The sequence below is a fragment of the Aphis gossypii genome, chromosome 2 (assembly GCF_020184175.1).
Source record: "Aphis gossypii isolate Hap1 chromosome 2, ASM2018417v2, whole genome shotgun sequence".
NCBI lineage: Eukaryota > Metazoa > Arthropoda > Insecta > Hemiptera > Aphididae > Aphis > Aphis gossypii.
The window spans coordinates 79,398,712-79,421,536 of NC_065531.1; the positions used below are offsets into that span (position 1 = coordinate 79,398,712).

General features: G+C 30.2%; 4 protein-coding genes and 1 long non-coding RNA gene across 6 annotated transcripts; 2 read left to right on the forward strand and 3 right to left on the reverse strand.

The window, feature by feature from the left end:
* Window positions 1-1,217: 1,217 nt before the first annotated feature.
* On the reverse strand, window positions 1,218-6,762 carry LOC126550028 (uncharacterized). 2 transcript variants are annotated; one of them, XR_007604052.1, is made up of 4 exons: window positions 6,614-6,762; window positions 6,312-6,543; window positions 4,976-5,173; window positions 1,218-1,516 (listed from the first exon to the last, which is right to left on the reverse strand). It is a non-coding gene; the product is annotated as an uncharacterized LOC126550028 (long non-coding RNA). The 2 variants fall into 2 exon arrangements; XR_007604053.1 differs by lacking the exon at window positions 1,218-1,516 and adding an exon at window positions 2,747-2,864.
* Window positions 2,438-13,397, forward strand: LOC114122752 (uncharacterized). The gene is made up of 17 exons (XM_027985508.2): window positions 2,438-2,749; window positions 5,015-5,155; window positions 5,961-6,037; window positions 6,160-6,250; window positions 6,371-6,562; window positions 6,631-6,827; window positions 6,901-7,074; window positions 7,171-7,395; window positions 8,209-8,336; window positions 8,397-8,510; window positions 9,200-9,332; window positions 9,397-9,727; window positions 10,114-10,283; window positions 10,372-10,480; window positions 10,577-10,676; window positions 11,334-11,926; window positions 12,366-13,397. Exons 1-17 carry the CDS (start codon window positions 2,739-2,741, stop codon window positions 13,048-13,050), a joined length of 3,471 nt encoding a protein of 1,156 aa, XP_027841309.2. The 5' UTR covers window positions 2,438-2,738; the 3' UTR covers window positions 13,051-13,397.
* On the reverse strand, window positions 13,387-13,786 carry LOC114122754 (eclosion hormone-like). The gene has a single exon (XM_027985509.2). The coding sequence runs from the start codon at window positions 13,784-13,786 to the stop codon at window positions 13,535-13,537; it is 252 nt and encodes an 83-aa protein (XP_027841310.2). The 3' UTR covers window positions 13,387-13,534.
* Window positions 13,787-13,811: 25 nt separating this feature from the next.
* On the forward strand, window positions 13,812-19,395 carry LOC114122768 (uncharacterized). Its single transcript, XM_050200797.1, has 7 exons — window positions 13,812-15,050; window positions 15,316-15,459; window positions 16,481-16,548; window positions 16,639-16,739; window positions 16,837-17,212; window positions 17,931-18,008; window positions 19,156-19,395. The coding sequence occupies exons 2-7, from the start codon at window positions 15,342-15,344 to the stop codon at window positions 19,264-19,266; spliced, it is 852 nt and encodes a 283-aa protein (XP_050056754.1). The 5' UTR covers window positions 13,812-15,050; window positions 15,316-15,341; the 3' UTR covers window positions 19,267-19,395.
* Window positions 19,396-20,752: 1,357 nt separating this feature from the next.
* On the reverse strand, window positions 20,753-21,467 carry LOC114122751 (eclosion hormone-like). Its single transcript, XM_027985507.2, has 2 exons — window positions 21,321-21,467; window positions 20,753-21,248 (listed from the first exon to the last, which is right to left on the reverse strand). The coding sequence occupies exon 2, from the start codon at window positions 21,213-21,215 to the stop codon at window positions 20,964-20,966; it is 252 nt and encodes an 83-aa protein (XP_027841308.2). The 5' UTR covers window positions 21,216-21,248; window positions 21,321-21,467; the 3' UTR covers window positions 20,753-20,963.
* Window positions 21,468-22,825: the final 1,358 nt, after the last annotated feature.

Here is a 22,825-nt window from a genome sequence, read left to right on the forward strand (position 1 = left end):
AAATATTAATTAATTGTTTATTTGTTATTTAAAACCATTGTATTGCTCGATTAACTCAGACAAATGATTGATTAATTAATAATTTATAGATAATATGACATATTATATTGTATAAACATATATTATATTAACTTAATTTTCAAATCATCTGGAAAAAGTTAAGTTGTTTTAATCAATACTTACTCTAAAATAGTTTAATTTTTATTCTAATTAAAAAATGAATAAATTAGTCAAGTTAAAAATTAATTTTTCAATTAGTTATCTGCTGCAAGTCATACTTGTCTTGACACTTTCATAACACGAGCATAAAATTAATCATCATCTGGCGCGCTAGCGACACGAGTAACTTCAAGCACAGTAATGCGTAGACAATTGCCTATATATAGAGAAGTGAATTGTTCATCATTGACCACTAAATATTCAAAAAAACCTTCATATAATTATTTTTACAAACAAATTATTTATTTGTATTTACTTGTTTGCTTATTTTAATGGTAAGTACTATTACTTCTAATTTATAGTTACTCACTGTAAACTGGTATTTTATATTATATTCATATTGTGTGATATAAATTGTGATAGGTGGGTGTTGATGTTTCTAAGAAATGGTTGTTTAAAAATAAATTTATTTTGGAGATTGTTATTTAGCTACTGGACTACAGATAAAATCCTTGTGTATTTAACTGCGTTTTCCCTTGATCCAGTCCTGTTTATCATACCTATTACAACTGTATTGTACAGTGGGATTTAAATATTTTGTGGTCAACGGGGTTGTGCGATATTCTATCGTGTATTTATATCCAACGGATACGTCGTAAGTCAAAATTATATTAAATATTTTTCGTAATTTCGACACTATATACACCCGTACTTATATATATAATATATGTATGCTATTGCACCACGTTCGGCCAATCAACCAGACCAGTTGGCCAGCTCTATAGTTGCAGTGCTCGAACAGTCGGACTTGGTCATATAAAATTTTCCTACAGTATAATATGATGTTATGTTGCTAAACGTCTGACGAAAACAATGGTCTTTTGTAGTTTGTCTAAGATTTGAACTCGCAAAAACCACATCGAACACAGGCAATACCAATGGTTACACGGGGGCCGATAAAGCGACAATATAGTGACAATATGACAAAGTATGATACAATACATATACCTACTTGGATAGCGGAGCATGTATTCCATAATATCTAGTGGTCAAACTATAACTACTTTATGATTGTTCTATAAAGAATAAATATACATGTTAGATTTTAAAATTTTAGATATATATATATAATATATGTATAATGTATATGTATTTATGTGTAATAGTATAGTAAAGCGAGTTTTTTTAAATAGTTGGTTATAAAAACGAAGTATAAATGACAATAAGTTTATTAAAATTGATTTTACTTGGTTTTCTCTACAATCGTTATCTGGCCCTGGACCTTCTTTTAAACATTTCTTTTAATTTGGGTCAGTATTTTACCCGTATTGTTCCATCTCAATGTTCACATATTTTTCTAAAATATGGAGGATAAAAAAAAAATAATAATATAATAATACTCTGTGTTATTACATAATAAAACGTAAGTATTATTTTTTACACTTGCGTGTAAAATCTATCGTTCATAACAAGAGAAAATACCATGACCCAAAACAGTTTTTAATCACTAATTTTAAGTACTAAAGGTATTTTTCAAAATAATTGGGAAAATAAAAAAAAGGTAAAGCAGGAGTTTTTACGCAAAACCAGTTTTTGACAAAATCGATTTATTTATTTTGTTATAAATAAAATATAAATATTCATAAATGCTCGAAATTTTCGTGAAATTTTTAATGTACCTATATATTATCATTTTCTATACACAGTGTAATTAATTAATTTAATTAATTTCTCTTTTTAGGATTTTTTAAATTTGAACATTTCTGTAAATATATCGATAAATATTTTTCGCTCGGTAAGAAAACTTGAAAATGTAATAAGAGCTATTTTGTTATATCTATTTATAAATATTGAAGATATACATAGACACGATTGTTATTTTCATAGGACTTTAAAGTTTACACTTTCGCAAAATTTGTCAATATAACGAGAATTTGTAAATTATTTTTAAGTTTTAATGATTTATAAAATGTTCGATATATCTGAGGATTTATAATTTCATACAAGGTTTCTCATATAAGTAATTTTTAGTTTTTACTAATCATATGAAAGCTCATGTAATAAGTTAGTTTACCACCAAAAAATTATTATAATACGATTTCTATTTGGTTATTAGTTAACTTATTACTGATATAGTACCTAATTATAAGATTATTTTTATTTTTTCCCAGTCCTTTTCTCGCAATAATAAATAAAATATCCACACCGGATTTTCCCACTCTACCTTCCCCCATTTTTGCACTGGGGTGTACGTTTCGAAATCGTAGCGAGAAGTACGGGAGGCTCGCGCTATACAGTCGCCAGTGTAGGGTTACCGCCGAACCGAATATCACGACCGTTTCGCTGCTATTAATCTGTGAACGATTTATCAACCGATCAATCGTTTTTCGCTGACTGTACGTCTGTACGTATATATTTAAATAATTTATTTTCATATTAAATACGCGATTTCAGACAATCGCCTTTTCCGGTTTTACATATACATCGTCGTATTAATTACGCCAACCGCACACACAACCGGAATTGTTTGGGGAAAATTGCATTTAGACGATTACGTTCCGAGTCGTCCGGCCGCCACCATGGGGCTGCGGTAAGTCAAATAATATTATATTGTTACTGTTTATTATTGTGTTATTATTACACTTTATCGTGGTCAGCTGGCCAGGGTTCGAGACTGTAGTGTTGGAAAATAATATTCATTAAACCTGGAAAGTTAAACAAGATAGAATTTAAGCTTATGCTGCGCTGTATTTTCCAAGTATAGAAACTACTAAGTTGACCAGTTTAGTAGTTTTTTTTTAATTATTTGGAATTAGCTAAAACAAATTTTAAATAGGTATTAATGTTAAAATTGATTGTGATTTTATTAGTGAATCTACTAAGTAATTTTATTAAACATTTGTTGGAAAATGTGCATTTTAAGCTATAATGCTAGAGATAGCTTAGACCAACATTAATTTAAAAAAGAACATCATTTTATTACAATAATGTATTTTTAATCTATCAATTATATATTTTATGAGCTTATTGATGGGTTCGTAATAGAAAAATACGTTTGATTAATCAATCACGAATTACATTATAATGACTGAAATGTTAAGTTTTTATTTTTGTCTCATGAAATCTCTTATAGATCCAAAATGTCTTGTTAAAATTTTACAATATCTCTAAAAAAATTTTTACACGGATACAGAAAACAATTTAATCATAAGATTAAACATATCTTCGTATACTGTGGTTTGTAAAACCATGAACTTGATTATTACTAAATTCAAATAATGTCACTTGTATCCCTTGTGTTTGAAGAAAAGTAATGAAGAGTCTTATTTATCATAAACTACAAGACCATATTATAGTATTGTGTAATATCTTGTATTAAATATCATTAAATAAAAGCAATAAGTAATTGCAGGTAAAATTCCAGTAAACACCTGAATCATTAACGGTAGAAAGAGGATAACTTTTTATAACTTTTCAGGAGTGACAAAAAATGTTCCTTTTCTGTTATAAATTTTTATTTCCAAGCAGTATTTTCAGATGTTTGGACGGACGGATTTGTCTCCTTTCTACAGTAAACGAGATGTATTTAAACGTGGTTAATGTAAAATAATAATACCATTAAAATTGATAAAAATGGACTTGTCCTTAATAATCTGCAGTTAGCGATTCACCTGTTTTATTTTTGGAAATAACTTGATACGGATTACGAGTATGCACATTGTTCAGAGGCGATGACTCATACATAATACGAATCATCATAAGAGTTTATGTATGATAAATAACATCGTTATAATAAAACTGTACGATAATTCATCACTGTTAAAGTGCAATACAGGTACGGTGCGTATACTCGCGAGTGAATATATAAAATAATAATTGGAATAAATCGACTATTTAACCCGTTCGGCGGTCGCTACGTTTAATTGTTTTGGATCCATCTATTGCACGAGTGCGCGCGCGTCTAACCGTGATAAACACAAGAATTTTATCATATTATTATTTTATTATACATACGAGTATAAATTCAGTGTGATTTTAGAAAACTTTATAATATTATATCAAATGTACAATCGCATCACTATATATTACAGTCGTGGTGGAGAGTGAAATTTGAAACGCATAATATGAAAACAAACACACGAAATAAGTGAACGCTACGAATTTCCATCGGTCCGTTTTCCACGTGCCAGGAGAAAAAACGTATTTTTTTTCACGGCTGAATGACTGGAAGAAATGAATATTTCGCATGTGCGCGCACACACAGACACACCAACACTCACACGCGCGCGGGTATTTGGTCGGTTACGCTTGTGATGCATGTATGAATGGTATACCATTATAGTATATGATATGTACAAAATATTACGGCAAAAGAAAATTAATATGATGTATAACACGCGCGAATTTGTTGCGAACCGATACATAATAAAATTTGAACGATATAATAATATTTGTGTGTGTGTTTGTGTATACGTATTTTTGAACGTTTTATAAGACTATATAATAATATGATATAATAGTCGTGGTTAAAATATTAAAATATTATATTATTAACATACGGTAAGGAGATGAACGGTTCACATATGAATAAATACATTTTTAAGCTATCTAATTTGGTGAATACAATATTTAGGATGATTTTTACGCTATTATTGGAAGAAAGAACATAAATAAAATAAAAGTTTAAATTGAGAGAGGAAAATAGATAATATAGATGAATTTATTCTATTTTTTTTTTTTGTATTTCCACGTGATTATATCATATAGTTTTATTACCATATAAAATATATTTTAAGAGAATACGTATGAATCTTACCTATAATTAATTATTATCTTATACAACTATTGTTTGCAGAACGTTCGTGTTATGTTCGTTCGTCTGGTATTTCGGACACGCCGCACAATACGCACCGATTGAAGGCGTGGACGGTAACGATTGCGCCGTCGTCCTAGAAGGATCGAAGCATTTCATTTATAACAGTGGAAAAGGTTCACCGTAAGTTTCAATAATTATCTAGAAAAAAAATTAAATCTCTATAAAACGATTTATTACTGTCAGATTCTTTCGATGTGCAAAATCTGTGATATCAGTCTTCGAATTTTGAGCGAATTTCATTTATGATTTTAGTTTTTTAAATACATATTATTTAATTATTAAACAATCGTATTATTTGCATTTTAAAATGACATTTACGTTCTTTTTTAATACAAAATATTTTTTGTAATAAAAAATTATTTTTATTATTTTTTTAAACTAATCATAAAATTTTCAATAACGATATCTCCTGCAGTTTGCCGATTCACGTCGAAAGAAATGTGGCTATAGGGTTTATACATTATCATCATTGTTGGTAAAAAAATCTATGATCAATGTTTATAAAAATTATATTTAGCTATAGGTTATTTAAAATTCGTAAATTTAAATAAACATAACATAATAATTTATTATATTCATTGAATTTTCAAATAAAATTTAAAATTATACGTTTTACAATGAATAAAAATAATGCTAAATTTTTAATCAAAAAGAATCAGTTATCACGGTTTATGTTTAAATTTTGATTATTTTCACTAACTGTTTATTTTTCATTGTCAAATTATGTTTATTTTATCATTAATACATAATCTCAAATCATTAATATTTATTCAATAAGAATTATTGTATTTATTGAAATATATTAGTTATAGATACATTACAGGTAGATACTATAACTATAAAGTTTAATCTTAAATTAATCATAATTTTTTTTACCCAACACTGATCATTTTACGTTACAATAATATGAGTGTTTGCTCGACAGGCACCGTTCGGCGGCTCACATGTGCATCACGTACGACACGGTTAATAGAGCTTTTCTAGACGTCCAAAACCGTCACAGTAAGTAAAATACATATTAAAATACGTTCTCGTTTTACTCGATCGGAAGTTCTGACGATGAATGTTTTAATAAAAATAATTATTATTCACAATGTATATTATAATCTAATAATATATTATAGCGCTGCTAGAACCTAACGACCAATGGGGCCCGATACATTTTGCCAGACTTGGAGAATTGTTGTTGGACGTGTCGCAAGTGCTCGCAAAAATGTAAAGCCTGAAAAGACTGATTGCGTGATATAAAATATATCAATTTTTATATCATATATACCTTTAATTTAACATAGAAGCGAATTTTCTTTGATTAAAACTTTTTTCAATCAATCGTAGGTATGACTTGAACGCCGATGACGTGAACAAGTTCTTGCCTGCTATCGACACTTCCAAGACGCTCATCAGGAACGTATGCCCGTCGTGTTTAACGAGAGTGGTGTGCAAACCCGGTAAGTACCGTAGGGCAGACGGGCTGTGCAACAATGAAGACAATCCGACGTGGGGAGCGACTATGTCAACGTTTAACAGGTATGACTAAATTAAAACCTATCTAGTCTTATACCCGTTTTCGTAACCCACTTGTCTTCGTTGTTCAGGTTGATGTCACCACGATTTTCCGATAAGTTGTCCGCGCCCAAGACGTCGGCTTCCAATCAACCCCTACCCCTTGCTAGGGTCGTGTCCCGAACCGTTCACCCTGATGAGGGGCTGCATGAACATGCCGGAACTGTAATGTTAGTCGCCTGGGGACAGTTCATGGACCACGATTTGACTCTGACGGCCACTCCGTTAGGTAACACATATCTATTACGACTTTTTTGATTTTTATTATGACGATTTATATAATTTTTTATGTTTTCACGTAGATCCGGTGAACAGAAACGAACCCGAAGAGTGTTGTGGCCGTCCGGACCACTTGAAGAACAAATACTGTTACGAGATAAAAATACCAGAAGACGACAATTTTTATAGAAACCACAACGTCAGGTGTCAGGATTTCGTAAGAGCGTTTCCTGGTGTCAAGCCCGATTGTAAATTGGGTAGGTGTATTCGTATTTCGTACATTCGAAATTAACAACTCATCATGTTACATTTTTTTGACTATATTTTATTACCATCTCTATTTCGTATTCCAGGACCGAGGTCACCGTTCAATCTACTTACCCCGGTGATCGACGGTAATACCATTTACGGAGTAGATGAAACGTTTTCCCAGTATCTTAGGTCCGGATATACTGGACAACTGAGGATGAACCCGGCATTCGCGAATCTAGGGCTGAAAGAACTGCTGCCAATGAAGTTGAACATCCCGGACGAAGGTTGTATCAGGTCGAATGCTTCTCAGTACTGTTTTGAATCAGGTTCGTAACGTTATTTGTTTCAAGTACTTATATAATAAATAAATAAATAATTCATTAATCAGATTCGTAGCAAACAAGTGTATACTATAATATAACAAAGTAATATTTATACAAACCAGGAGCATATATAAAGGGATTCGGGTGTCTGATATTTATAAATATTTTAAAATGTCTATGGATTATTAATATGTGTTTTTTTATAAGTCTGAATCTTCTACACTCTACAGTCTACACCAGGGGTGGCCAAACAGTCAGGTCAGGACTATTTCAAAATCGATCAAGTTAGAATTTATTATTAGGGCCACGCGCCCTATATGTTTCTTTATAATTATAGTTATTCAATAATAAAAAAAAAATTTCTATGGAAGTCAATCCTCAAAGGTGAAGTATATTTTAGTAGATTGTGACCGAAAAAAGTTTGTCTACAACTACTCACCCCATACAATTATAGATGTATGCAATATATATACCAATGTAAATACGTATACATTTAAAATGTATACTGCACAAATAATATTGTATATTATAGTATATATGATTATTATAATTTATTAATGATTTTAAAGAAAAATATTGTTAGAAAAAAAATAATTAAAGTTTTAATTGTATGGTTAAAAAACACAAAATAATTCAAGTACCTGTTTAATTTTCTATTGCCGTTAAAAAGTTCGATGATTTGGTCATATTAAGTTTTTTTTATAAACAATTTTTTAGTACATTAACTTGTAACTTTTTAAATTAAATATTTACTTGTTTTTAAGGAAATAAAAATATTTTCTCATCAGTTAACTTATGAACAAATTTATTACATAGGTGAAATTAGAGTAAACGAACAGCTTGTTCTTACGTGCATCCATACATTAATGGCCAGAGAACATAACCGTGTGGCTAAAGAATTATCGCAAATAAATCCGCACTGGAATGACGAAATGCTCTACCAGGTAAGCGGTTTGACATGACGTTTATGTGATAAAAATTGATTAACATTACTTTGGTTTTAGGAAGCCAAGAGAATTGTCGTGGCTGAAATACAACATATAACGTATAACGAATTTCTGCCCATACTTTTAGGGAAAGACATGATGGATAAACATAGCTTAACAAACAAAAAAAAAGTAATTATTATTTCAATAACGTATTATCAATAACGTTCAACGATATACTTTTTACCTGAATATATAAAACCACTTTTAGCTAACGACTAATGAGTATACTCGTATTTAATATTTATCTTGAAACGAAATTAACGGAAATAAATTGTATATGTTTTTAATTTTGGCGAAAATACAGTATGTTTTGGATATTATGTAGAATATGCGTTGTTCCTTGCTAAAGAAACTAATGAGTAAAAATTTTTAAAAATTGAAAATGATTGCTTAACAAAAACAACTTGTAGACAAATAATATAATTCAATCGCGAACGATGGTTTATTACTAGCTGTCAGCTGACTGAACTGGATTATATAAACAACTTTTAACTTAAAAAAAAAATAACAGTGTAACCAACATTATATTATATGATATCATGTTAACGATCATTTTTATTAAGGTAAAAAAAAATTGTTGTACGTGAAAATTTAGGTATGTAGTTTTTTTTTTTTTAAAAAAATCACTGTTATGGTTTTATGTTACACGGGAAAAAATTGAGTGTAAGACAGATATTATCATTTGAACTTTTATAATCTCCCTGCTGAAGAGTGCCGTAAACATATTATAAATACATACTACTATATAATATATATTATAATAATTATTTATTATACCTACTATTATAATATCGTTTACGAAATGTTTCGAATTTTAGGGACATTGGAACGGATACGATTCAAATGCAAATCCAAATATATTGGCTGCGTTTTCGGCGGCGGCCTTTCGTTTCGGCCATTCCTTGCTGCCAAATGTTATTGAACGCTGGAGCAAAGCTCACGGTTTTATCGGTATGAACCATAATAATTTAAACTTGTTACATCGTTTGACTTGATGTATTTTACACCGTTTCAGCTTCCAAAAAACTGTCGGACTTGATTCGGCGGCCGTTCGATTTGTATAGAGCCGGCGCTATAGACGAGTATCTAATGGGCCTCATGAACCAAGTCGCACAGGCCATGGACGATTCGATAACGCAAGAAGTGACAAATAATTTAATAAAAAAACCGGGCCAAGGGTTTGGTTTCGACCTGGTATCGTTTAACATACAGAGGGGCAGGGACTTCGGATTACCCGGTTACATGGAGTACAGACGCCATTGTGGGTTGACCGTGGCCAACCGATTTGAAGATATGGCGGGATTCATGCCTAATTCCACCATACAACGTTATCAAATGATCTACTCGTTAGTCAAAATTAAAAATAATAATTATCTTTTATATAGTTTCGGTCTATTAGAAAATAGTTAAATATTTAGTCGTTAATCAAAGTCACAACTGGATTATGCGTCAATCGAACGATTTTAATTTTTAAATATTTTTTCCTAATATATATAATTAATAAACCGTTTGAGGTTAAGAATTCCTATTTTCTTTTTATATTACTAAACTACTGTATTACTCACATAATTGACTAAAACATAGTTAATGAAATATTTTTGTAGTCTATATACTATAATATAGTACAGTCGTAACGTCATAATGCAGTGCACGCATATTATTATTATATTTAATTTAAGATAAGTACAAGTTTTTTTTTTTAATATTTAATTATTATCGTTATAATTATTAGATCACCGTTCGACATCGACTTGTGGTCAGGCGGAGTGTCGGAAAAGCCGGCGCAAGGGAGTGTCGTGGGACCTACGTTCGGTTGCATAATTGCATCGCAATTCAGTCTGTTGAAGAGGGGCGATCGGTTTTGGTACGAATTGCCCAATCAACCGTCATCATTCTCATCGGGTAAATATAGCTGAAATACCTATATCACGTGTGTGACAAGACGTATTTTGAAGTGTTCATATAACATCTCTGCCGTTTATCGTTATAGATCAGTTGCAAGAGATCAGAAACGTCCGGCTGGCGCGTTTGGTTTGTGACAATACGGACATAATTGACACGGTACAAATGTATCCGATGGTGTTGTCGGATCACGAACTGTACGTATATTATGTGGCATATCAGTATAACACACCGTTATTATAGACCAGTCTATATAGTTATTCAATCGATAACTTACTATAACCGTGTTTTAGGAATCCTAGGGTCCCGTGTAGGAGTGGAGTCATACCTAGGATGGATCTGAGCAAGTGGGCCGACACTTCACTAGATACGGCTGAACCCAACACTAGACTCGTTAGTACTTAAAATATTTATATTATATTTATTTGTATTGCAACTTTATCTGCTAATTTAATTCGATTCATGATGATATCATAATAATTAAATTATAACGTATAATAATATCACCAAATAATATTTTGCAAAAATTATTATTTATTTTCGTGAGTAAATTTTATTATTTTTAAAACAATAAGTTAAATTTTACGTTTGGGGTGGCTAAAATCAAAAATAATATTTTTAATTATAAATTCCAAAAAACCGTTTTAAAATTAGTTTTCCAAATATTTGGCATATTTTTGACTAATTTAACTATACTTAAGGGATAGGCTTTTAAATAGAATAATAGAAAAATTTTCAAGGCAACATGGTCTATTCATTTACTTAGATTTATGTGAAATATCTAGTTAAAAACTTATTATTTTGCAATTATACAACTCTGCATTATAATGTGCATGATGAAATCTAAACACATTAGTACCTACGTCAAATAACAACTATTTATTTATTTTTTTTAAAAACAACAATTTTTAGCGTTATTATTTTATGTACCAGGTACCTATTATAATTTTCTCTAGTTTTACAGAGTTTAAAACCTATACTACAAGTTAAGTCACATACCTAACTATACTGATTATTATATTTTGTTTTTTTTTTTTTTCATTTTTGTAGTCGAACGTGGAGAAAAATCTCAAATCCGGCATGACGGAAGCAAAGATACAGTTCTGCGAGAACTGCAACGCGACGGTCGTGGACAACGGGATCGGGTTGGCGGATACAGGAACACGGGTGATTACGATCATTGAAGCGACAGATGAGCTGGACGGAAACGCGGTGATGAACTCAAACGCCATATTCGGCGGCAACGACAAAAGGCTAAAACGGGGTGCCGAAGCCGCTTCGCTGGCCGGAAATGAGACGGCGGACGGGAACGACGACCCGTCGCTGTCGGACGAAATGGTGTTAGCCGGGCTGGACGTGCCTAAGGCGACGCCGATCAAGCGGGACACTTCGGACGGGTTACCGGACATGACGCAGGCGATCATGGAGCAGCGTGTGGACTACGACGTGGACGAGGAGTTCCGGGCGGCCAACGGTCACGGGTTCGAAGCTCCCAGAACCAGGCCGGTGAACAATTACCGCGGTTACAGCAGCCGCCGTCCGGACGAACACCTGGAGGATGACGGGGACGAATTTGACGACGCCGACCACAACTCGCACTACGAGTACGTGCCCATGGAGTTCGACGACGAGGGAAACCACAGGTACGTGTGGCGATGTTCAAAATAATCGTACGATTACGAGATTAAAATTATATTGGTGTTGATCTCGCAACAAAATTCAATAGATATATTCAAGCTTTGTCGCCAGGCCCATTAGAAATAGTCCCCGCGCGTTATATAATACAATTTAAAATTAAAATTTTATCAATTTTAAACCCTTATACGTTCTACGAGTTTTTGAAAAAATTAGTAACATATTGTATTATTTGCATCGACCAATATTCCAAATAAAATTAAATATATTGTTGATACTATTTTACTCGTATTAAACCAGTACATTTAAATACTAATAACATACCATACTATAATATATTAACGTAAACCATAACATAAAGGTACATGCATACCTATACTAATTATAATATTATGTAACTTTGTTGCGTTACATGTATATTTACGTTACTTTTCTCCTTTGCCACAGACCGCTAACTTTGCCTAACTACTTGGACTCTAAGAAGCCTGTCAAGTCTAACAAGTACGGCGCGTCCAAGAAGCCGAAGTATCATCCACGGCCGTTCGGTTATAAAGGTCACGGGAGCGGTAGCAGTAGCGGTGCATCGCCACAGCTGCACGACCACGACTTTGTGCCACTGCGCGGTGGAGGCAGTGGGGCAAGCTTTGGAGGCATCGGTGGAGGTAGTCCAGCGGCAGGATATTCGTATGGCGTGGGTGGTGGTAAATATTCTGATGGTGAATTTGACGATTATCATGACGTACCGTCGCCATACTCCGGTCGCCCGTTATCGGATAGCGGCGGTGGACCCAAGTCGTATGTGTCAATGACTCGTAGCAACCCCGACGAAGCTGATCACGGAGATATAATCAATATCAATCACGGGCATGGCTCTTATGACGTGCATGAGGGGCCGTCACGTGATTATCGCGGATACTCTTCCGCGGATCACGATGACGAGGACGATACGTACCATGATCACGGGATCACAAAATCGTCACCAAAGTCGCCGTACTTCTACCGGGGTGGAGACTACGCGTACGAACCGTCATCGACTTCGATTCAGTCCACTCAGTCCCGGTTACAAGAAGCATACGACAAGCCCCCAAAGTCGAAAGCCTACTGGAGGATGTCGTACGTGCAGGACGTCTAAGAAACATCACACGATCATCACCGCCATCGACTACCACCAATAACCTGCACCAGAACTATCGTTACCATTTCCGCTATCACCACTAGTTGAGGCTTAACCCACAATATTCAATGATCTTACGAATATTTGTTTATGGCTAATTGAAAATTAATCATTGAAACCCTAACGCCAAAACAAAACGTTATGTATGCTATCATATCATCGACCAAAATATTTTTAATTATAGGATTGGGCAGAAAAAATGTTTACGAGCTAGGTCGATCGTTTAGAACGAATCATGTGCTTTATATATATATGTATATATATATATATATTACACCGTAATAATGGACATGATTTTATTTTACTCGTAACGAATATAATTTATTTATCGAATTAACCAAAAACCGCGTACACGTTATAAATTAATAATATCATACTATCGACTATACATGAATGTTTATTGTTTAACTACTATACTCGAATTCCGGAATCGCGGCGCAGATCACTCGAGCTTGTTGAGGAACGGTGAAATGGATTCGATATTTTCACAATCCGGTATCATCTTGCCTTTGAACTTGACGCAGGTGTCCGCACACAGCGACCCCTCGAAATAGTCGCCCAACATCTTCTTACATTGCGCGCAGTTTCTGATGCATATCGCCACGTTCGCCATGTCCGCAGCCGTGTAACCGATGATCGCGATTAATAACAGTGCGGCGGCCAGGAAGGCGATTTTCTTGGACGAAGTGTTCATCTTTTAAGTTTTAAAGAACTTAAGTTTGTTTCCTTTGAAAAAAGATAATAAATGATCAATAGTCAACGCCTAATAAATCTTATTTCGAAAAATACCCGTCACTCAACTCACTTTTTAAAAAAAGTTCGGAAAAGCTTGTGTGCTAGTCGTAGATCCTCGTAAGTCTGAACTTATAACACTGACGAAATCGGCACCATTGCCGGTCATTTTATACTCACGGTTTATATAATTTAATCGAATTTTTCGTTTTGAAAATGCCCACTGCCCGCCACGCACTAGCTTGTGCTTAATTCGATATATTATTATATCTGTCCGACGGAGTATCATTAATATATTATATCGTCAAAATAGAGACGACTTAATTATTCTGGTTCGTTAGACACGTCCATTACAGAAAATTTCGTTTGCAGTGGTCTTATTAAATATTATAGAAGTGTTATATGAGTATAATTCAAATTATAATATTATAACATTGTAATATAGCCTATTTACCTGATTTACTTAGTGATATTGCAACAGTATTTTTATTTAGATTCACTGTAAAACATAAATTAACTGCAGGTATTAACACGTATCTAAGAAATAAGAATAATTGATAAGTAATATTTATTATTATTATTAAAATGATGCAACTTAGTTATTGTTATATTTTTATTTTGTTAAAAGCTTATATATTTTTTTAATATCCTTTATATTATATAAATATAATATCATGTTTATTTTGATTGTTATTTGTCGATTAAAATGTGATATTTTTTGATGTAAATGTAAAAAGAATACTTTTTTCTAGTTTCCATCAAAATAAATCGAAAATTTTAACTGTCGATATCGATGTAGTACGAATTTTTAATGTTTTTGATTCATCTTGACAATTAATTCAATTATTATTTGTTTGAGATAATAAATTGGATATATGTTACTGAGACAATTGTAAATTTATTTGTAAAGTAATAATTATGTTTTCAAACAAATGTATCTAATCAAAGAAACTGTTTTTTCTTTGAGTTATCAATTTAGGTAATTGTGAAATTTTCAATATATTAATATTATAATGTAGGTATAACAGCCGTCTAAGTACGGCTCTATAATGCTATAATAGAATCTATGGCAACAGTAATTCAAATTAATATGTAAATTGATTAGTACTGTCTAATGTAAACTCAGCATTAATGATTTCATTAATATAAATATTATTAATCGTACTTACTATTAAAATTCAATAAAAACAAAACTTATTAAGCTGAGATTTTTTTCAAATCAATTGGTAATAATAAATTCTGTAACCTTTAACTATATACGTGTATGCCAATGGTTATAAATTCATGATTATTTAGTATATGTTGATTTTTAATGTATATAACATTCTTAAAGTTTATGTTAAACAATATTATGAATATTTAAACTATATTTTATTAATGTAACAAATTGTTTATTTCTTAATCTAGTTAACTATTATAAAAATGCCTAGAATTTATAAGCATTTGAAATTATTGTAAATACCTGTAATTTACTAAATATATTTTTACCAGAGCTCTATACCGTTTGTAATAAAAAAATGAATACTATACAAGGTGAATATACTTCAAATGTAGATGTGTTGAATGTCCAAAAAACTGTTCAGAAATACACAGAAAATCATGAAAATTCAAACGAGTACACTGAAAAACCCATAAGTAAATTTTTATTGAAATATTAGTACAATTTGATATTTGGTTACACACACACACACACACACACACACACATGTTTAATATATAATATTGTTCCATAAAGATATAGTGTAAAAGTTTTCAATAAAGAAAAATTCTCAGATATTAGTGCTGTTTCGGATAATTTTAATGATATTTAGATAAAAACACGAATTGGATAAGTAAAATGTTAAGTTAACACTTAAATACCGTCTTTATCAATAGACTGGTGAGACTAGTCAAATTGCAATTGCAATAAATAAAGTAGTTAATTTAAATTGGGTAAAATTGATGAAGTTTAAGCTTATTATAGGTAAAATTCTGAACATTTGTAATTTGCATCACCATAGGTAGCTGAAATTAGTGTTTGTAACTATCACTAAAATTAGTATTTATATATTCGATTATTTTATCAGTACTGTCGTTGGCGTGATCATGGTGAACGAGACACTACGACTCAAATGTCAAACGAGTTAATGATTTTTTGAAACTTACCACCGCCTTATCTAGAAATCATTGCAAAGTTTGATATCTGACCTGTCATAATCGTATTATTACATAGTATTAATGGACAGCAAACAAAACTAGTAATCTCATATATGACATATCAATTTATTATTTTGATTAAATATTTTAGTCTTCCCGTTTCATCGTAATAGGTATTATAATATAATTTTATAGTGTAGTTTTTAAATTAATTGTTTGCTGTATGGAAGTTAAATAGGTTAGAAAAAACGCTCAGAGTATACAAATGGAATATTCTAAATTATTAACTTTTTGTGTAACTCAATATTTAAATTACAATTTATTGTGTTTATTACCTGTGATAATGCAAATTACATATTTATTATTTTTTTTTTTTTTGTAAATTATGTTTGTTATAATGTTATATACATAATATTTGGTGTCGATTTTGGTGCAAATTGACTACAGCCCAAATCTTTAATACTTATAATATTTTTTTCCATTACTTAGATGTAAAAAGTAACACAGCTTAACATTGCAGATATATTATCATCTGACCACGAGAGTAAGACACTAGAATCAATTGAAAATCAGTTAGAGGAATTAAAGGTAAGATCGGCTTAGTTGATTAGTGTATTGCGCTCGTAAATTTAGGTAATATATAATGAATAATTTATACCTTATAATATTTAAGCGTAGATAAAAAATGAGCATATCACTGATAAGGGTCAGACGATTGGCGATAGTAATAAGTTAAGCAATAATCAGATAATAACGACCATGAAAGCTGAAATAAATGAGTATGTACACAATAATAGTCGTATTTATCCATTTAATATTTACGTATATAAAATGAATAATTATATTTATTTTTGTGGTATCATTATCTTTATATAGGATTCAAGACGAAATTGAAAATGGTTATTTTAACGCCATCGTAGATAAAATGGTAAAAATCGATAAACACGTTGACCAGTTTATAGCAGTAGTAAACGATTTGAAACTCGTGATTGAAGACTCATATGAAAATAAAGAAATAATTTCTGAAATAATGGAAGTTTCAGAATATTTGAGGGCCCAGTATGCTATACAGGTAACGGAAAACCAAAGAAATTTTACCGAACAGATAAGTAAACATGTGAGAAAAATCGATCAGTTAAAAGCGTTCGCAGACATTAAAATTAAAGAAGTAAATACGCTAGAAAAACGGTTTGACGATCAAAAACTTTGCATAGATTTTTACGAAAAATTGATTGAAAACATCACTCATAAGGTATGTATAATTATGTTCAATATTTATTGAAATCGATATAATCGTGCATTTTTCGTCTAAATAGAATTTGTGTGCATTCACGTGTATAATTAGTATAGTTACATTACTATAAATTATACATAATAGTATATTGAATGGTTACTATAAATCAGAATTTATGTTTTAATAAAACTTTATTTTAGCCTTAAAGATAAAATAAATATAAGCTAAATAAAACTCAATATATATATACTTTATACATATAACAATAGACCGATATTAATTCAAAAACACATATAAAACACGTGGAAATAATGGCAATTTAAGATTTATTCAGTTAAAAACAGTTATGATGGATAATTATTATATAAATAATCAAATATCTATATATTGTAATAATTTGATTAGCATCACATTATTGTCATTGATAATATTTAAGTACTTATTGAAAAAGTATGTTAAATCGTGATAATCAACTATTCAAGTTTGACTTCTTACTACTGCTCTCACTATAACCTTGTTAACTGCAGCTTGGGAGTAGGTATTTAGTTTTTAATGTAAAATATTATTATGTCTTATGTTATAAAGTTGAAATAAACAGATACAATAGATACATTAAACATATTACATTTTAAATATGTACGCCATGTATATCACCTGTAATCAAATTTTATGTCAATCTATTATGTACTTATGTCTAAAATATTTAAAATTGCAGTTATCAAATTTCTTTTTGTAGGTAAAACAATTGAAGAATGAAAATGATCAATTAGTAGTACCAAACGACGACCAAACAAATTTCTCTTTGCTATTAAGAGTGAGTAAATCTACATAAAATATATGATTATTTGATTTATTTGATTCGTCAAGTATACTCAACTAACTTTTTAATTTAATATACTTTAATAATACATATCTTAAGAATTTGATTTATGAAGTTTTTAAATATTAATTATAAAGAACATATATTTTTCATTTACTTGAGATTTTTTCATTGTTGTACTGTTTAAATATTATTTTTATAGCAATTCCAACTAATATTTTATAAATAGATACTTAGTTTTTATTTTATAATACTAGTCAATTATTTTTTAGAAAATATTGATGTTTATAAATTCAAATTCAAACGAGTAGTTCCTGACTTATTAAATTGTATGCACAAAGGATAATATTCCATGATAACTTAGGTGCTTTTGGTTATAATATATATAAAAAAAAGTAAAGATTTGTTAGTTTATACAGTATGTATTATTGCACTGACAATTATTAAAAATTTTCTAGGAAATTAATATTGTTTACCTATTATAATTTTTAAATAAATTAAAAAGCTAAACATAATACTCTTTTTTTCATCGAATCTCTTATTTAAATTATTCGTAAATATTAACCATAGTGAAAATTCATAAACTTTGTATTCATAATTATATACAATATACATATAAAAATATATTTTATATTATGTGCATTAAAATATTACCTATTTATTAACTTTAGAATATAATGTTTAATAACTTCGAAGCTACGCCTATAAAGTTTGATTTAGAATTTCAGACATTTACATCAATATTAAAAAAAAAAAATTAAAATGATTCAAATAAAAAGTGCGAGTCCTTTAAAAAAAATAAAAATTTGTATTGTCATAAAAACATTTTAAATTTGAAAAATTAAAAATATATGGTCTTTAAGTATATTTAAAAATTCTAAAAACTAGGTTATGAAGTACTGAATTATTAATAAAAAACAAGAGTAACATATTTAATAAATCTTCCTTTATAGTATTATTATTTTAATATCCTCAGAATTATAAACAATTTTTACGTATATCGTAGTATATTGTATAGAGTTATTTTTTAAACATTAGGTGAACATAGCTTTTTTTCAAAAATATATGTATAATATTATGTGCATAGATTTAATAAGATACGATAAAAAAAATAAATAAATGTAATTATATTAATTTATAGAAAAAATTGGTAGAAATGGACGAGTTATTGGAAACGAAAAATGGCGTATGTAATGAATTCGAAGGACATATAAAAAATCTTGTCGAAGAAAAAGATTTATTTGCTGATTAAATATTATTAAACACAATTAAGTCGTAATGGCCATTGCCAAATCATAGTGCTTTTAGTTGCAACTCATATATGATAGTGATTTAATTTATAATAATATTTTAAGCCGGATTCACAGATACAAAGTCCACCATTTCGTATCCAAGATTTTGAGCTCCTACCGGAATCGAGAAATTTTTTTCTAGTAGATTATAATTAGTAAATGATGCCATAGTTACAAGAGTTAGTCAGAATCCGAAGTACAAGATATAAATAATAAATACAGAATACTTGGTTTCATGGCTTTTTTAGTCATAGACAATATTTCAAAAAATATTTTCTCGAGACGTAATATTTTTATATTTTCCATGCTTTTGTAGTACTAAAAGTTTTATTTGGTAATATTACAGAATTCTATAATTTAAAACGGAATTGCACCAATGATTATTCTAAGAATTACTTTTATAATATTTGTGTATGATTATGTTTATGTGTAATAATTTTTTTCGTATATTTTTTTTAATTTTAACATTTTATCTTATATTTCACCTTTTTTGTTTGAGTTCGGTTATTCTCGTATATTTGACTGTTTACACAATATCGGATGCGTTTATTATTATATTATGTATTATAACTGCACTCAGAAATCTAAACTGTAATATTATAGTCAATATTAAATGATGCAGTAATGTACCTATTTTGCCTATAGAATACGCCGAGTAACATTTTATTTTGGCTTGATGAATATTATTATTTATAATAAAATAATAATAACAATAATAATGTATTATATTATAATATGTATTTTATACCAATCGTTTTTATCAGTATATTCATACGACAATTTTTTAACACAGTACTTATGAGACTGTAGTGGGTCTCATAAGTCATAACCTATAGTTGATCATTAAATGTTTTACAATATGTATTATAGTTTATTATATTTAATATAGCTATACTATTATAATACACTTCAATTCATATTGTTTCATTTATTCATTATAGTGAGTCACTAAATTGCTTTATTCGGTTTGAATAGTGATCAAAAAATGTTTTTAATACTTTGTGGGTACATTTTCTTTAAGACAACGATGTTAAAAGAAGTATACAGTTATATCTTTTCCATAACTCGTAAATAAATGTCTAATATAATACATTTGAAATTTTTCTACCTTATATTAAAACAAGACCTCTTTATGATTATACAAACATACTTTTTTATATTTTTCATTTAATTAATAGCTTAGATTTATTTAATAATATGTATTGTAATATTTATTTGAATTCACCATTAATAGCATAGTAATATGATGTTAATAGAATAATTATCATTTTATTCCAACATATTTCTTCACTATAACTTTTAAATCATCACTTAAATACAGTCATCGCCGACTCTTCGAGACGAGAAATAAATCACTACAAATATGTTATATTATTAATAAAAATCGTATACATAAATAGTATGGTGGTATTGGTTTATTAAAAACGTATTCGTCGAATACAACAATTTTAAGTATGGATTATGTTTTTATTTCAAACAAATATACATAAAATAATTTTACATTAATTCATTAGCACTATCGACTAAGTCGAAAGTATGGCTGCAGCCTGTAAGTGTAGCGTATATGGTGTATGTGTTATTATAATTACGATGAACTGTTTTTGAAAATGCATTTTATCATATAAATATAATCGGTCCAAGGGTCACTGGTTTGAAATCACTCGAGTTTGTTGAGGAACGGCGCCACGGATTCGATGTTCTCGCAGTCCGGTATCATCTTGCCTTTGAACTTGACACATGCGTCCGCGCACAGCGGTCCTTCGAAATAGGCGCCCAACATCTTCTTGCACTGCGCGCAGTTCCTGATGCACATTCCAACGTCCGCCATGTCCGCCGCCGTATAATCGACGATGGCGATCAATACCAGCGCGGCGACCAGGAAGACGATTTTCTTGGCTGAAGTGTTCATCGTCTAAGTTTTCGAGATGAAGTCGTTGTTTCTCTGTAAAACGCGTTAAAGACTTATATTATACCGTCGAAATCCAATGCCTATCTGCTATATGCTATCCCTTACGTTGCTTTCTGTGCTGCCGTGCAGTAGACCCTCTGGAAGATCGGACGATACACTGACGAAAACGGCAACGGTCCCTTTGGTTTTATACCAACGAAAATGCTTAATTGAGTTTTTTTTTCTTGTACACAGACGGCGACGGCTCATAACGCTCCTCGCGATTGTAATACTCGTTATTGGCGCCGATCGCATAAGTTCCGCCGACGCGAGTTCGTGGTAGTTAATTTGATATTCATTATCGTTCAGCAGGCGAGCAAGACGCAGATTCGATGTACAAATCAATTGTTGGTTTTGTCGAAAGACAATAATGTAGAAAACAAATTTTTATACGGATAATTGCATTATACATACCTATAGATATTCTTCGTTATGTATACTGTCTGCGTATGTATTTCGTCGCGATAATTTAATAATCATATTATTCGATGAAAACAATACGTAAGTGACACTGCCAATTCACTGTAGCTTTAATTCTAACTATTGAGTGAATATGTTAATAGAGAGTATTGTACTATTACTACTAAGAGAATGCAGGCAATTTTTAATTTATGTATAACTTAGGAATTTTCTTTGAAAAAGTTCGAGTTAATGACTATTTTCCATGTACCACTGTGTGACCGTGTAGGTTTCAAACAATGGATTAGTGCGGAATAATTTAAGCTTTTTTTAATAAGGTTATAAGTTTGCCCAAGATTTGACCAATTTTTTTTTTTTTATTACTTTCTCTGTATCATATATTAAATACACGTATTTTAGATATATATGATACATATATCGGGTTGAAAAGTTAAAGGGATATTTAATGTTTTAATCAATTAAAAAAAATTATACTGTATATTTGTGTCTATACGCATCGTGGTTATTATAATATATTTATTTTTAACTTTTATACTTAATGGCCGTTGCGCGTCTTTAAATTGTATGGTATGTTAATAAAAAAACAGAAAAAATAGAAAGACCAAAGTAGGTACATAGTATATATTATATTGTACAAACCTAAAGCACTAAAAATAAAATATAATTTATTTTGACTTAAAATTGACCTTAATTGAAGTATATCATAACTAAAGTAAAACATAAATAAATTATGAAATAGCATAAATTATCTATATTTTGCACATAATTTGTCAAGCAATTTATTCATAGTTTTTTGGTATGTACCATGCGTAAATTGAGACACAAACATGTCTTCTCTTGTTATATATTTTAAAATAAACATTTTACGAAAAGTTGTTTTTTACATTTGGAGTGTTAACATATTAATGAAAGAATTTAAATATTTAGGAGAAGAGAAATTACTTTCAATACTTCGATTAAAGTATACTGTAATTTCCATTCAGGCCTGTAATAAGTAATAAATGTATTTCATACATTTTTTTATATTTGTGAACTGTAGTACATAAACTGAAAATAATTAATCACTATCCATTGATGATTCGACTAAATGTTTGACAAAAAAAATGGAAAAAGCGCAATAGGCGTCAGTAGGAAAACTCAATTTTTGAAGC

Coding starts and splice junctions, on each gene's coding strand:
- LOC114122768 (XM_050200797.1), top strand. CDS start 15,342: ATGAATACTATACAAGGTGAATATACTTCAAATGTAGATGTGTTGAAT. Junction 15,460..16,480: donor GTACACTGAAAAACCCATAA/GTAAATTTTTAT, acceptor TTAACATTGCAG/ATATATTATCATCTGACCAC. Junction 18,009..19,155: donor ATTTCTCTTTGCTATTAAGA/GTGAGTAAATCT, acceptor ATTAATTTATAG/AAAAAATTGGTAGAAATGGA.
- LOC114122754 (XM_027985509.2), bottom strand. CDS start 13,786: ATGAACACTTCGTCCAAGAAAATCGCCTTCCTGGCCGCCGCACTGTTA.
- LOC114122752 (XM_027985508.2), top strand. Junction 6,251..6,370: donor TCGCAAGTGCTCGCAAAAAT/GTAAAGCCTGAA, acceptor AATCAATCGTAG/GTATGACTTGAACGCCGATG. Junction 11,927..12,365: donor GACGACGAGGGAAACCACAG/GTACGTGTGGCG, acceptor CCTTTGCCACAG/ACCGCTAACTTTGCCTAACT.
- LOC114122751 (XM_027985507.2), bottom strand. CDS start 21,215: ATGAACACTTCAGCCAAGAAAATCGTCTTCCTGGTCGCCGCGCTGGTA.